This window comes from Bubalus bubalis, chromosome 2, assembly GCF_019923935.1.
Source record: "Bubalus bubalis isolate 160015118507 breed Murrah chromosome 2, NDDB_SH_1, whole genome shotgun sequence".
NCBI classification, from domain to species: domain Eukaryota; kingdom Metazoa; phylum Chordata; class Mammalia; order Artiodactyla; family Bovidae; genus Bubalus; species Bubalus bubalis.
Genome location: NC_059158.1, coordinates 95512144 through 95528907, shown reverse-complemented (window position 1 = coordinate 95528907; position 16764 = coordinate 95512144). Strand labels below are relative to the sequence as shown.

The 16764-nt window shown below is 41.0% G+C and overlaps 2 protein-coding genes across 2 annotated transcripts in view; one reads left to right on the top strand and one right to left on the bottom strand.

Annotated features, from left to right (window-relative positions):
- The window catches only part of ARL6IP6 (ADP ribosylation factor like GTPase 6 interacting protein 6), a 68839-nt gene that overhangs the window by 40133 nt on the left and 11942 nt on the right, over nt 1-16764 (top strand). The window lies entirely within an intron of this gene.
- LOC102409165 (60S ribosomal protein L13-like) lies at nt 10021-10732 on the bottom strand. Its single transcript, XM_044935321.1, has one exon. It carries the CDS (start codon nt 10673-10675, stop codon nt 10046-10048), a length of 630 nt encoding a protein of 209 aa, XP_044791256.1. The 5' UTR covers nt 10676-10732; the 3' UTR covers nt 10021-10045.

The window sequence follows — 16764 nt, the reverse complement described above, 5'->3', positions numbered from 1 at the left end:
AGGGATATGGGCACTTGGCAGCAAGCATTGCCTCAACGATGAAATCTTACACCAGCACTACCCTAATAGTTTTTAATTCTTCGAAAGGCTCTATATTTTTAGAATGTTTTAGGCTTCCAGTGTCTCTCACGGTTGGGAGGCTGTGAACAATCATGTGTGTTAATTGCCAGAGTATGGATAAACCTGTCAGGCAAGCTAGAAAGCCATCAGAGGGGTTTGAATTGAAACACTCCTATCATGCCCAGGAGACTTATTAACTAAAGCCCTAAGTTGACTTTTTCCAGAGAAAGGTGGTCAGGGATAGCCCCCTGTTAACGTCGGAAGAGTTGGTGAAAGGCACAAAATAGTAAGACAGACAGATTCTGGTTTTGGAGTAGATGCTCGAGCAGATCCAGGGGGTCCCTCGACTCCTGATCCGCCTTGCTCGTCAGGCCTCCTCCACATGACCTTGTCATGGGTGGGATCTACTGTGCTGGCTCCCGGCAGACTGGGACTCCTCTTTCTTGGGAAACTCCTCTCTGCAGTCTAACATAGGATGCAAATATAAACTATCCTACTTCCTTAGCAGAGTGATTGACTGAGGATAGGTACCTAACCAAAGCTAGGCCGCTCCTAGTTTCTCATCTTCCCTGACCACAGTAATTGAAACAGGAATAAAGACATGACTTAAATTAGGCTAGTCTCTTCCCAGAATTTCTCAAGTTGAAATTAAGGTAAATTAAGCTGGAAAGATACAAACCCAGGAGATGCTGGAAACCAGGGTTTAGCCAAATTCAGTGGGACAGAATAAGGCGGACATGGATATTGCTAATAACATTTCCTGTAGTCCCTGACTCTCAGTGGTGACCCTGCCATTCTTGAAATTTGGTTTATTCACAGTTTTGGGAGCTAGGAGTCCAAGAATAGGGTGCCAGCATTATTGGGTTCTAGTGAAGATAGCTGTCTTATTGTGGCCTCACTGGTGGGAGAGAGGCTAGCTGTCTTCCTTTAGAAAGATTCTAACCCCATAATGAGGGCTCCACTCTCACTACCTAATTACCTCCCAAAGGCCCCACCTCCTAATACCATCCTGTTGAATGTTAGTTTCAACCAGTGAATTTGGTGGTATTCAGGGGGCACCAAGGTGCAGTCCATAAAATATCCAGTAGCAAAAGTAGGTTCTTCAAAAAGATAAGACAGACTTCTAGTAATAAAACAGATCTTAAAAGAGATTTTCCATGTTTGTCTATTTTTCCATTTCTGCCTGTTTACTTGATTATATCAGGAACTTGTTGCAAGCAACAGATACCATCTGACTAACTTAAGGAAAAGGAATTTAGTGGAAGGTTATCCAGTGACTCTCAGAACTGGTAGGCAGGAATCAAAAAAGTACTGAAAGGTGAAGGAGGAGGAAGCAAAGGAACTGTTTGTTGGTTGGAACAGTATGATCAGGATAATAAAATGAATCCTTGTTGTCATTTGTTCTTGTTCCTTGCAAGATCAGCTCAAGGTTCAGAGTCTTTGGAGAGATTGCCAACTGACCAAGATTTGGTCATGTGCCTCCTCTATTTAGCTTCTGTAATTTGGGATGAGCAGCCCCCAAAGATAAATATTCACTACAGCTCATTCTTGACTGTTCAGTTTCTCCACACATACTATTCCTTTCATACTTGAATGTCTAAAAGTAAAGCGTGCCTAACAGTGCAGCTATCGTTTACTACATCTGAGGTCAGAACTTCAGAGTATATTCATTCTTCTAGTTTTGGACATTCTACAAAATATGCTCTTTTTAATCCAAATGACAGGAAAGAGAAATTTCTTAAAATACATATTGTATATGACATCAAGAAGATAGGTAGAAGTTACTGTCTTAAGATCCTGGTCACAAGACCTTCCTTTGTAGCTGTCCTTTTATCTTTGGCCACTATCTTGGCAAGTTAGGTTTCTTCCCTAATAGAGTGAACAAATTTACTTCTGACGTGTCTAACGTCTTGTCTAACGTCTTGTTGATTCTTCGCTACCATGTATGGTAGTACAACACACCCCAGAGTATCTTTAGTTTTCCCTCTATACTCTTCTCTGCTCACATTGTGTGGTAGCAACTGTATCACAAGGGTAAAACACCCCAACTAACTTAGCAGTCTCTTTTTGTTTTGCATGATTACCTGATGGCATGAAGAATCTATAATGTGGCTGTTTGAACTCTTCTGAACTAATTTCTTTTGAACTCTTTCGTTATGTACTTAAATCTTTAAGAACAGCCGGGTTAGGGTTGGGAACAAAGGGCAAAAACTTTGTGAGGATATCACTGGGTGTAATAGTGAGAGGCCTCTTGGTTCCTGGACCTTTGTAATATAGGAATGGGAGAAACAGCATCGAAAGTCAATTGTTGGATAAAAATACGTACTACATCTGGAGAGACACCAACTTTAAATCTTGTGTCTCAACTGGCTCCATAACTAAATCTTCACTAGATTATTCCAGTACTAGCTAATGGGAATTCCCTGGCAGTCCAGTGGTTAGGACTTGGACCCTTCACTTCTGGGGCCCAGGTTTGATCCCTGATCAGGGAACTAAGATCCCGCAAGCAGAAACAAAACCTAGCAGCTGATAGAGAGATTAACAAAATAAGAATTAGGTACATCATCTGACCTCCTGTGGACTGTTGTTTTTTTGGCTAGAGCAGTGTTGTATGAGAATCCATGATAATATATAAACTATTCAGTAAACCCATAAATAATGGTGCTGCCAGATGTATCACAGGTGAGAAAAGCAAATCTAAAACCATAGTATGTTTACCAGTGAGGACAAAACCACTGAGATGTTACTCCTAATGCAGTTAGTTAGCTACCAGGTAACAGGGCTGACTGCCCTGCCCTCCTTCCCCTCCCCCAATATGTGATACCATGAAAGGGCAATGGGGTGAAGATGGGGTGGGAACACGACAGTAGCCAGGATCGCCTCTGAAGTCACACTTGTGTCTGTGGATTCCATTCTTGCCATCCCACACTTCCTTTATTCTCCCATCAAACATGGCTTGACAGGAGGACACTAATACAGAATATGTTATCTTGTCTACTTGATTATTTAGAGCCTCTTTCACAGGGCTTTGGTACGTGCAATAACATATCTCAGACACACACTCATATTCTGGATCTGCTTCCCAGCCTTTTCTTAAGTTGGCACCAATTCTTTTCCAACCCCTTGACAATCCAGCCACACTGCTAGTTCCCTCTCCATGACTATGTATAATCCTTCTTTCCTACCATGTCTCTGTGAGGATTAATTTTGCCTCACAGTGGCACTCTTGAGCAATTTAGCTTAAATATTTAGCAGTGTTTAGAAACATTTTTTATGGTTGTGAGTAGGGGATGTCACTGGCAATCAGTTGATAGAGGCCAGGGTCCTCCAGATGTTCAGGACAATTCCCCACTAGAAAGAATAATCACCTCAAATATGAGTAGTGCCAAGGTTGAGAAACCCTGATATATATATATATACATGACTAAGTGAATTAGATGATATCCTGTTCAGAATGAACAGCTGGGGTAATGGTTATCTGGAGTCCCAAGATCAGGTGTTCATTCTTCAAAAGGCCAAGTTCAGTTCAGTTCAATTCAATCACTCAGTTGTGTCTGACTCTTTGCAACCCCATGAATTGCTGCACGCCAGGCCTCCCTGTCCATCACCATCTCCCGGAGTTCACCCAAACCCACATCCATCGAGTGGGTGAGGCCATCCAGCCATCTCATCCTCTGTCGTCCCCTTCTCCTCCTGCCCCCAAACCCTCCCAGCATCAGAGTCTTTTCCAATGAGTCAATTCTCATGAGGTGGCCAAAGTACTGGAGTTTCAGCTTTAGCATCATTCCTTCCAAAGAATACCCAGGACTGACCTCCTTTAGAATAGACTGGTTGGATCTCCTTGCAGTCCAAGGGACTCTTCAAGAGTCTTCTCCAACACCACAGTTTAAAAGCATCAATTTTTTGGCGCTCAGCTTTCTTCACAGTCCAACTCTCACATCCATACATGACTACTGGAAAAACCATAGGCTTGACTAGACGGACCTTTGTTGGCAAAGTAATGTCTCTGCTTTTGAATATGCTACCTAGGTTGGTCATAACTTTTTTCCCAAGGAGTAAGGGTCTTTTAATGTCATGGCTGCAATCACCATCTGCAGTGATTTTGGAGCCCCCCAAAATAAAGTCTGACACTGTTTCCACTGTTGCCCCATCTATTTGCCATGAAGTGATGGGACCGGATGCCATGACCTTCGTTTTCTGAATGTTGAGCTTTAAGCCCACTTTTTCACTCTCCTCTTTCACTTTCATCAAGAGGCTTTTTAGTTCCTCTTCTCTTTCTGCCATAAGGGTGGTGTCATCTGCATATCTGAGGTTATTGATATTTCTCCTGGCAATCTTGATTCCAGCTTGTGTTTCTTCCAGCCCAGCATTTTTCATGATGTACCCTGCATATAAGTTAAATAAGCAGGGTGACAGTATACAGCCTTGACGTACTCCTTTTCCTATTTGGAACCAGTCTGTTGTTCCATGTCCAGGTCTAACTGTTGCTTCCTGACCTGCATATAGTTTCTCAAGAGGCAGGTCAGGTGGTCTGGTATTCCCATTTCTTTCATAATTTTCCACAGTTTATTGTGATCCACACAGTCAGACTTTGGCATAGTCAATAAAGCAGAAATAGATGTTTTTCTGGAACTCTCTTGTAGAAAGAGCCTATATCTCAAAAGGAAATCATTATCCTAAGAGTACTTATTGCTGACTATCCTGTGGACCTTTGCTTGGCCAGGTCTGTCATAGACACTAATCATTAACTACTCTGACTTTGTCTATTATTGAGATTTCCCACCTGATGCTACTTCTGGTCAAAGAATTCATAAAAAATAAAATCCACCCACAAAACATTTTCTTCCCATCTCCATATGCTATCTGTTTTTGTGCTCAAGGGAGAATGCTTCCACAAAGTTTTCATACAACCATGCTATTATTTTTGAATTGGAAGCTGAGACTGCATTTGCCCATTCCAAATTCCTTAAGCACTGGGTACACAAGCAAAATGGATATTAGGGCACTGACTGGAGTGATTGCTAATACGCCAAGAGGTAACTGAGTTGGCTGCTACACAATAGGAGCCAGAAGGAGTATGGACAAAAACCCAAAGGCCCCAAAACCCAAATAGAGTTGCTTCCTTGTTAGACTCATACTGCTAGTAGAATATTACAACAACCTTACACAGGCAGAGTCTCAAGTCCCTCAGACATGAGGTTTTCATCACCCCACTGGATTGAAATCCTACACCTGGTAAGAGTTCTGGATGAAAGTCAAGGGAACATTAAATAGATATTAGACAAGGTAATAACCAGCTAGGTATTGTTTTGGTCCTCACAACTAGTTTCAAAAACAAATAGCTAGAGCCTCTATCCATATTTCTTTTGGAATGGCATGCATGTAGTCTAACGTCCTTTTTATTTTTTTAATTTCTCACACTGTTGTTTGGAGGATTTTGACAGTGGCTCTAACTACAATGTAGTGCATTGTTTGCAGAATATATTGTGATGGGATTAATTGTGGAATTGGGAAGGAATGGAATTCCCTGCAATCCTGACCATGGAGCTAAATGTAGTAACCTATGAGAACTTTAATTGTCCTCCTATGAGGAAGGGTCAGTGCATTTTCAATTGAAAGAGCAATGGTTGAACATTATGTTAGATGAGATAATTTTTTGAAGTGTAATCATGGGAAATAGAGTATGTGTATATTGGGCAGGAGAAGGAGTAGACTTTAGTGGGTATTTTGTCATTTATTGACTGCAAAGTCCCAAAATCTGTTTTTATTTAGGGAGAATTCCTTGTTATGTGAATGTCTGTTAGAAGGCAAACCTCCACACTGCATTAGAGAAGGCTAAGAGAATAGATATTTTCTTTCTCACAAATTGATTGCTAATATGTAACCTTGGTGCCACCAATTTTACTGCTCCTGCCTGAGCTTTGAGTTGTGAAAGGATGGCATGATAACTAACAGAAGACTTAGAATTCATGCGCAGTTGTGCCAGTCTGTGGCATTGGCAGTGGTTTCTAGCTGCATTTTGCTCTGATCAGGCCAGTAATAGAATCCTGATCAGGCTGTTTTGATGCATAACTTTTGCTGTCTTTGCTACCAAGCTTTCCTTGGTGTCTGGCATTTTATGATCCTGGTTGTCTGACCTTTCTTCAGTTTTGTGAGCTACTGCTTAACCTTATAATAAAATTATTTTGTTCCTAGCCAGCAAAAATTAGATTCTGATGTTTAAAATCAAGTACTAAGGATTCATATATCAATTTCCACCACTACTTGTCCACAAAGCTCCTTGAAAAAACTTTGTTCCACTACGATTTCAGCCACGTAGACTTATTTATTTTACTAATTTAAAAAATTATTGTATGCTTTTCCAGCCTTATTATTTTATAATCACTTGTCTTCCTAAAGAAACTTTTAGATTCTTTTAAAATGCATACAGTACTTAGGCTGAAGCTTACACACATCAGGTGCTCAGTAATTGTATATGACATGTTTTAAACACTTATCTATGCATAGAATTACAAAGTGGTAAAGGAAATTTGTTTTTTAATTTTGGAAGAAATTACTTCAGATCTTATACATAAATTGACAATAAGAAAACTTATTACAAGCACATAATTAAGTGTTCCTTATACTAGTACAAATATCTTTTTATACAATGCTGAATTTTTTTTTCAAAAATGCAAAGAAAGTTAATAGGAATGTATAAGTGTGATATTTGAAATAAAACATATCTTTGGATTTCCTTTAGGTCTAACCATTTACAATTGACATTGGACTGAACAGACAAGTGGTATAATTAAAGGGCAGTCAGAATGCAATTTATTTGTAATTTCATAAGTTCGTGTATCAGAATCAAACTCCACAGAGTACAGAACTACAGAACTACAAGTCACTTGTAGTCATTGTACAGAACTACAAGTCACTTCTTGGAGTAAAGAGTTTCCAGCAACATAAGATGGTTAGTCAAACATCAGTGCTTAGAATGATAGTATTTTTACTTATAATCTGAAAAAGTTGTGTACAACAAAACATCCAGATGTACAATCACACTAAACTCCCCTCAAAACTGGAATTTGGAAAAACTACAAGAATATCCCAGAAAGATGTACAAGTGGGCAGAAAAATGACACATGTTTAATGGTGGACACCCTGGTAGCATGGGAAGAAAATCCAAATGTTTTTATAAAGGACCACCTGGAAAGGTGTTAGAAACAAACTGAAATACTTGCTTTGGACTATAGGAGCCTCTGCTGCTCAAGAAAAAAGTATTGCAAATCCGTGCTGAAAAGATGGACCAAAATCTTAAGTTTAAGAGTAGCTTAAACGTGTGGCAGGGGTGAGGGGGGACTTGAGGGGAGTAGTTATTAATGGCTTATTAAATCATAAAGGAAATGAATACAAGTAACATGAGCATGGGCAAATAACCAATAAATAGATATTAAAATAATAAAGAATATTTTAGGGCTTGTAAGTGGTAATGTCAGAAGAAAAATGTTCAGAGCGTTGCGAAGTTATGATAGTTTTTACCTATAGATATAGTATGGCCTAAAAATATAGATAGCTTTGATAAGGGCTTCCCAGGTGGCACAGTGATAAAGAATCCACCTGCCAGTATAGGAGATAGGCATGGATTCGATCCCTGGGTTGGGAAGATCCCCTGGGGTAGGAAATGGCAACCCACTCCAGTATTCTTGGAGAAGGCAATGGCACCCTACTCCAGTACTCTTGCCTGGAAAATCCCATGGATGGAGGAGCCTGGTAGGCTGCAGTCCATGGGGTTGCTAAGAGTCGGACACGACTGAGTGACTTCACTTTCACTTTTCTCTTTCATGCATTGGAGAAGAAAATGGCAACCCACCCCAGTGTTCTTGCCTGGAGAATCCCAGGGACGGGGGAGCCTGGTGGGCTGCCATCTATGGGGTTGCTCAGAGTCGGACAGGACTGAAGCGACTTAGCAGCAGCAGCAGCCAGTATTCTTGCCTGGAAAATTCCACGGACAGAGCCTGTTTGGGTTACAGTCCACGGAGTTTGAGTTGCACACAACAGAGCCACTGAGCATACAGCTTTGATAAAGGCTTATAAAACCATGAAAGAAGAAAGATGCAATCTTTAAAGGGGGAATGTTTCAGAGATATAATTAATCTTGTGGGAAAATAAAGGTTCTGGAAAGTAAGAGCTGTTTTGTGTTACCTCTGTGAGAGAGCATTAAACTGAATGAAAATCACTGCTTTACCTTAACAGCTTTTTCTTTCCAACAAAACTCAATAAAGCACAGTCTCCTTGCTGCCTCTTTGAGCAACATACTCCTGGTTTCTCCCGCTATTCCCAGAAATCAGCACTGTTTTACAGCTGCTTACATGAAACTAAATGCTGAGATGGGTCCATCCTGGACTCAATGAAACTCATATTTTCCTTCTCTTTAGAGAAGACTGCAAGACCAGCCAGTTGGTGGCTCTGAATCAGCTCCAGAATGGACCTGGATATGCAGTTTAGTGTGATATGTCAGGAAAGATAGGAATTCCTAAAAGCAATTCAAAGTTAATATCCTGACTCCCTCCAAACTTCTGTAGATGGCTCTGCTGCTGAAAGTTCAGCCTTTTTTTTTTTTTAAAGTACCATTTAAAAATCTGTCAGCATAATTTGTGTGTCAAAAGATAGGACTTCTTATGTCTGTATTTTAGCTAGATACTGAGAAAGTAATTACTCCAACTTCTAGGTAAGTTATAATCATTTATAATTCTTAGTGCTGTTCAAACCTGCCCAAGGTGAAAGTCAGCATGCTGGATCTAAAAGTATAATGAGAGTATAATTTTCCATTTTGCCTTAAATACAACTGGTGCTTACACTATTGGATGTTACAAGTTCCTATTAATATAAAATATAGATTGCTTGACATTTATTCTGTATCAGTTTTTACATAAAACTGTACTTTCAGGTTGTACAAATTTCCATTTGTATTCAAGTTTGGACAAACAAAATAAGGATTATACTTTTAAATATCATAAACATCCAATAAGAAATATCCTGTAAAATTGATAGATAAATTGTTTTAAAGGAAATACAAGAATGAATATCAGAAAATGTTTCTTAAAAACGTGTCTTGATAAACACATTTTCATACTAATCTAATAGCCTGTAGAAATTTACAATTAAAATGAATCAGAAGTGTATTTTGTAAATCAAAATCATTAATGATTCCTATTTCTCTGTTTCCCAGTTAGAATTAAATTTTTACTTTGTAGAAATTTTTCAGAAACATAATCAGTGATTTTTTTAAAAAGCTTATTTTAGTAATAAATACATAAAAGGAAAATTAAGCAATTTTTCATAGAAAAAATCTTGGATATATATTTTTAAAATTTTAGTAACTTACTGTTACCCACAACAGGCAAATACTCCCAACCCAACAATAAAAATCTTAAACAATTGGAAATGTCTTGGTATTTAAAAAAATAAATCTTAAGGATATAGGTAACATAGAATATGAACTCCCATGAAATATGAATAGAAAAACCAAAGAACAAAATTTTAAAGTATTATATGACAGCAAATTTCTTATTAAAATTGTTCTGATTATTCATATAGTCTTATATAAAGGATTTTTTTTTTTTCTGATAATACAAGAAGAAAAATGTGTAGTAAATGGCTGATGTTGATACCATAAAGCTAGAGGGGTATAGGAGTGCTAAAGGCATCCTCCTTCCTGACTGATTATCTTTTTTTTTTCTTTTTTTTTTAAGATGTGAAAATAGTATTTTAATAGTCAGTAACAGGAACACACAGCACCCCCTGGGCTGGAGGGTCCAGACAAGAACACTTAATAAGCACAAGCCTCCCCCATACCAAAGCTGCTTCCCCCACAACTCTGTTGCAACAAAGATCAGACACACCCCAGGTCCCCCTCGAGGAGGCCCCCCACCCAGGCCCTGGCTCCTTACACAACGAAGGTCACATGGACACTGCAGGTTTATCACAAGTTGCCAACAGCACTTTATTTTTTCTTTTCAACATCCTGTTCTGCAGCTTCCTTGGCCCTTTTTGCCCGGATGCCAAAGAGCCGGGTGTTGGCGTGGGCCATGCGGAGACTGGCAAATGCCTTAAAGTTCTCCTCTGTGATGACTCTGGCTTTCTCCTTCTTATAGACTTTCCGTATGGGCATAACAGGTCCGGTCAGCTGAGTGGCCAGTTTGAGCTCTTCAGCAGAGCTGTCTCCCTTCTTGGGGGCTGAGGGCTTCCTGGGGAACAGGATAAGCTCGGAGCAGTACTCCTTGAGCCGCTGCACGTTGGCCTGCAGGGACTCCGTGCACTTGTTCTGCCGCCTCGGGTCCACCGAGATCCCGATGGTCCGGGCCACCTTCTTGTGGATGCCGGCCACCCTAAGCTCCTCCAGGCTGAAGCCCCTGCCGGCACAAACCTTCGTATGGTACCTGACCGTCGGGCATCTCATCACCGGCCGGAGAGGACCGGACGCGGGGCGCGGGGCAATGCGGCGCGCCTTGGCCTGCCGGGCCTTGAGTCTACGGATCTTGCGAGCCGGCTGGTTGAACCACGTGGCCACGCGCCGCTGCCAGTCCTTGTGGAAGTGGGGCTTCAGGATCATGCCATTCCGGCTGGGCGCCATGGCTGTGGCCGAAAGGCCTCCTCCGAGGGCTCACGGCCGGGAAAAGCCTGACTGATTATCTTAAAGGCTTGGTAGGAACAATTTAATGAGTGACTAATGAAACCTTCAGTTCAGCAGTATGCAATAAGAGCTTTTATTTCCTAATTTCACTTCTAGGTCTCTCTCCTAAATAATATAAAACACAGAAAAATCTCTATACATGAAAAATATCCTTCAAAGCAAATAACATGTTATAGTGGGAAATAATGGAAGCAAACTAAAAGACCGGTAACATATGGTACAGAAACATAATGGAATATTATGTAGCATTTAAAAATGGTTATCAAGAGGAGTAACATAAGAAATATTATAATCTTAAATTAAAAAGCAGGATACAAGGGACTCCAGTGGTTAAAACTCTGCACTTCCAATTCAGGGGGCAAGAGTTCAATCCCTAAAAATGAGCAGGATACAGAAGTGTATAAAGCTGAATTTCAACTATATGAAATACTGCACAGAAAGAAGACATGGAGATTCACTGGAATATTGACAGAGATTTTCTTAGAATAGCTAAATTATAGGTGGTGGTAATTTTTTTTAAGGATTTCTATGTGTTCTTTTAAAAAAAATTATGTAATTTTTGGCTATGCTGAGTGTTGCTGCACGGAGGCTTTCTCTAGTCACAGTATGTGGGCTTCTCATTGTGGTGGCTTCTCTTGTTGCAGAGCACAGGCTTTGGGTACTCATGGATGGACCTCAATAGTTGAGGTGCACAGGCTTTGTTGACCTGTGGCCTGTGAAATCTTCTGGACCAGGGATCAAACTGGTGTCCCCTGCATTGCAAGGTGGATTCTTAACCACTGAACTACTAGGAAAGCCCCTCCAACATGTTCCAAATTCCTTATAAGTATGTATCATTTTCTAATTAGAAAAATATTAGAATTTTAAAACTAGGAATAACCATTAACTACATATAGTTCTTGTGAGGATTACATAAGACCCTGGATGTGAAATTCTCTAGCATATATAATACTGAATATTTCCTTTAAAGCACAACTAAGAGAAGGGGTGGCTTCACCACCTAGCAATCAGAGTTGCTTCCATTATTGTCAAAAAATAGTAACAAAAAATCCTGCGTGTTGCATAGAATCAAATTCTGTCACTCCACACATTTTCAGAGATATTAATTTGAGAATTGTTTTAATAGTTAAAAGCAGAAAACAACTTAAATGATTACAATGGAGGATTAAGTATATTTTGTTTGGTTTGGTTAATTATATTTATCCTATAAAAATAATGAGGTAGATAATGGAAGCCTTAAAAACCAAAATGTCCATGATATAGTTTTAAATGAAAGCTAAGTTGTAGAACAGAATTACAGTATAATCCTGGCTTCATCAAAGACAAAATGAAACCAGGGAAAAAATCTTACATTTTATAGGTGTGATATAATATTCTTAAGAGACTAAACAACAACAACAAAACAAACAAACAAACAAAAACAAAAAACAAAAAAAGAGACTAAACATATGATATAGCTGTGTACCTGATCTACAAATCAGAAAAATGCCTCTAGCTTATGTGTCCAACTATTAAATTAAGATTTCAACTTTAAAATCAGCATAATCTGGATATTTTAGTGTTGCAAGACATCAGCAAATGACTAAGATTAAGGTATCTGACAAGACTTTGGGTGCAGGTAAAAGAAATGTACTTGTGCTAATTTATTATATGGATGCTACGGAATCTCAGACACAGGCTGAAGTATAAACGTCTTGGCACATTCTCCCTGATAAGAGTGTTTTCATATGGCCAAGGTCTTTGGCCTGCTGTACCAGTTTGATGAGTGAAATTTATCTGAACAATGTGATGATTTATGGTGAATGCCTGTTTTTGTTCTGGGATGGAAGAGGTTGAAATGTGAGTAGCTGAGGTAGGTCACACAAGCACTATATGCATACATGACTGAATCCCAATAAAAGTCTAGCACACCAAGGCTCAAGTGAGCTTCCCTGGTTGATAGCACTTCACCTGTGTTGTTGGGAGAATTTAGTGTGTCCCTAAATGATTCTGGGTTTCCCTTGTGGCTCAGCTGGTAAAAAAATCCACCTACAGTGCAGGAGACCTGGGTTCAATCCCTGGGTTGGGAAGATCCCCTGGGGAAGGGAACAGCTAACCCATTCCAATATTCCGGCCTAGAGAATTCCATAGACCATATAGTCCATGGGGTCGCAAAGATTCAGACATGACTAAGCAACTTTCACTTCACTATATGACTCCACTGAAAAGGGACACCTGGAAGCAATGCCCGATTTCTCTTGGACTTCACTCCATACACCTTTTCCCTTTACTGATTTCAATCTGCATCCTTTTGCAGATTGTAACACATTGTAATACATTATAACCATGAGTGTAACATCCTTTGAGTTCTGCAAATCCTTCTAGTAAATCACCAAGCCTAAGGATGGTCTTGTGAACCCTGATACAAGAATTAACTAAAAATTTGTCGAAAGATAGCTACTCTCCTCATCCTAAGACCAACGTAAGTGTTAAACCATCCTCCCCCAAATAAGGAGGTCTGCTTGACCCATACACCCATACACACAGGTCCTTAATTAGAGGATGCCAGCACTGGAAGTTGATTTAATCTGACCTCATTCTATAACTGAGGAAATTAAGGATGAGAAGAAATTATACTCAGTGACCTCAAAGCATCTGGATGGCTGACAGGTTGAGGCTGGTTGATTCTTTCTTTACATTCTCACCACAGGAGCCTAGACTAATTCTCTGGCTTTGTAATTGAGTAAGGACAGTTTAGCATGCAGCTGTTCTGTGGGAGCTCTGTGCTTCTCTCTCAGGCCACATGGAACCATGGTACTCACTCTTGATCAGCATGGGAGCGGAATATGCTACCTAATGGTGTGTAATGGAATGTCTTAAAGTCCAAAACTCTCCTGGGGTATCCTGTACCAGTTTCTCTATCTTGTTTGCTGACAAGATATACTCTGAGAGTCTTTCCTTTTTATATTTGGTCACACAGTCTGCTTTTGGCTCAGTGACCCCTTAGTAAACTTGTGCCTTAGCATATTAATTTCCTAGGGCTTCTATTGGAGAAGGCAATAGCACCCTACTCCAGTACTTTTGCCTGGAAAATCTCATGGACGGAGGAGCCTGGTAGGCTGCAGTCCATGGGGTCCTTAGAGTCGGACATGATTGAACGACTTCACTTTCACTTTTCACTTTCATTCATTGGAGAAGGAAATGGCAACCCACTCCAGTGTTCTTGCCTGGAGAATCCCAGGGACGGGGAAGCCTGGTGGGCTGCCATCTATGGGATCGCATAGAATCGGACACGACTGAAGCGACTTAGCAGCAGCAGCAGCAGGGCTTCTACAACAAATTATCACAAACTTGCTGGCTTAGAGCAACAGAAATTTCTTCACTCACAATTCTGAAGTTCAAAATCAAGGTCCTGGCAGGGCCACACCCTTTCCAAAAAGCTCATGGGGAGACTTCTTCCTTTCCTCTTCCAGCTTCTGGTGGTTCCTGGCATTCCTTGACTCGTATATGCATCATCACTCCAGCCTATTTTCCTCTGTCTTTTCCTGTCTCCTATAAAGACATTTTAATTGGATTTAGGGCCCACTCTAACCCAGTATGGGCTTCCCAGGTGGCGCTAGTGGTAGCGCCAATGCAGTAGACATAAGAGACGCAGGTTTGATCCCTGGGTCGGAAGGATCCCCGTGGACGTGGGCATGGCAATCCACTCCAGTATTCTTGCCTGGAGAATCCCATGGACAGAGGAACCTAGCAGGCTACAGTCCATAGGGTTGTAAAGAGTCGAACACAACTAAAGCAACTTAGCATACACGCTAACCCAGTATGATCATATCTCAATCTTTACCTTTAATTGCATCTGCAAAGACCCTACTTCCAAATAAGGTGACATTCAGAGATTCCAGGTGGGCATGAATTGTTGAGTGGAGGAGGGATGAGGAGGTACTGTTTAACCCACTGTATTCTCTGAGATAAGACACCTCACATACTCTGGTGGCTTGCGTTTTGGAAATGAGGAATATCTGTGCGACTGAGAGAGAACCTGAAACTGTGCTTGGATGTTGTGGGTGTTCCTAATGTTTTTCTTTGCTTTCCAGCTCCTGCCTCTGTGTTTGCTTTGCCTTTTCTATTTTGTGAGCATTCCTTGTTAGACTATCCTGTGAATCTTTCAATGTTCTTAGTATTAATTGTTGCAATTTTATTTTTATTACTTTCAGCACCTTTACTTTGAATCTCCTATTTTAGTAGCAAAAGCATTTGATTGTGGGTTGTAAAACCTATCCTAATCCTTGTCTACCGAGTAGGAGCCTTGTGACATTCAGAAAATCATCTGAAATCTCAGATTTTCAAGTTAAGAAGTATTTAATGAGCCTAGAGGGCATGGCAACCCACTCTCATATTCTTGCCTGGAGAATCCTATGGACAGAGGAGCCTGGCAGGATACAGTCAATGGGGGCGCAAACAGTCAGCAACTTAGCACACAGCACACAGATCCTCTTTGAGGTCTCATCTTGTGTCAGTTTGGGTGGGTCCTCTGAGAAGCAGATGCCAACAAAGTATTAAGGGTGCAAGACATTTGCTGGAGGAAATGCTTATAAAAGCTGAAGGGGTGAAGGAGCAGGAGGAAGCAAAGACAGTGATAACCATCTGAGTCCTGTGAGAGAAGAAGGGAAAGGAAGGAGGATTAGGCATTAAAAAGCTCAGACTTTACCATAGCTCTCAGAAGGTCTCTGGGAGTCCCAGAACAAATATTGCCCATTAGCATAGTCCTGTTATGGGCTGGTTTTGGTACCTCTGCTGTGTCATTAGCTACAAGCAGCCTAGGAGGACCATAGTCTCAGAGTGGGGGATCCCCACTGCTAGGGACCCCAACATTAACTAGTGGGAATCATCAAACTCCAACTCTTACAAGCAGTTTCTATCTTGAAGGAAGATCTGAATGGCAGACCTCTAGGATGGTCACAATGTTTATAATCAGTATGGACTGCAGGTTTGTCTGTCTCCCCCATTCATACAGTGATACCCTAACCACCAATGCAATGATATCAGGAGGTGTAGGTTTAGATGAAGTTTATGACTGGCTTAGAGTGCCTTTTTAAGAAGAGAAAGAGACTAGAGCTTACTCTCACTCTGTGAGAATACAAGAAGATGGCTGTCTGAAATAAGGAAGACAGCTCTCCATAGACACTGAACTTGCCAGTACCCAGGGCTTCCCTGGTGGCTGAGAGGGTAAAGAATCAGCCTGCACTGTGGGAGACTCAGGTTAGATCCCTGGGTCAGGAAGATCCCCTTGAGGAGAGCATGGCAACTCACTCCAGTCTTCTTTCCTGGAGAATCCCATGGACAGAGGAGCCTGGTGGGCTACAGTCCATTGATCCTCAAAGAGTCAGACATGACTGATGACTAACACTTCCATTTTTCACTTTCCTAAGGGTGTGGCCTCCATGGTTGGCTTAGAGTGCCTTTTTAAGAAGAAAAAGAGACCGGAACTCACTCACAGTCATGTGAGAACACAAGAACCTCTCCCTAGACACTGAATTTGCCAGTATGCCCTGCTCTTGGACGTGTCTCCAGAACTATAAAACTTACATTTCCATCGTTGAAGCCTTCTGGTCAATGGAATCTTATTATAGGAGCCTTGCCAACAAAGGTCTGTCTAGTCAAGGCTATGGTTTTTCCAGTGGTCATGTATGGATGTGAGAGTTGGACTGTGAAAAAGGCTGAGCACCGAAGAATTGATGCTTTTGAAGTGTGGTGTTGGAGAAGACTCTTGAGAGTCCCTTGGACTGCAAGGAGATCCAACCAGTCCATTCTAAAGAAGATCAGCCCTGGGATTTCTTTGGAAGGAATGATGCTAAGGCTGAAACTCCAGTACTTTGGCCACCTCATGCGAAGAGTCGACTCATTGGAAAAGACTCTGATGCTGGGAGGGATTGGGGGCAGGAGGAGAAGGGGATGACAGAGGATGAGATGGCTGGATGGCATCACTGACTCGATGGATGTGAGTCGGAGTGAACTCTGGAAGTTGGTGATGGACAGGGAGGCCTGGCGTG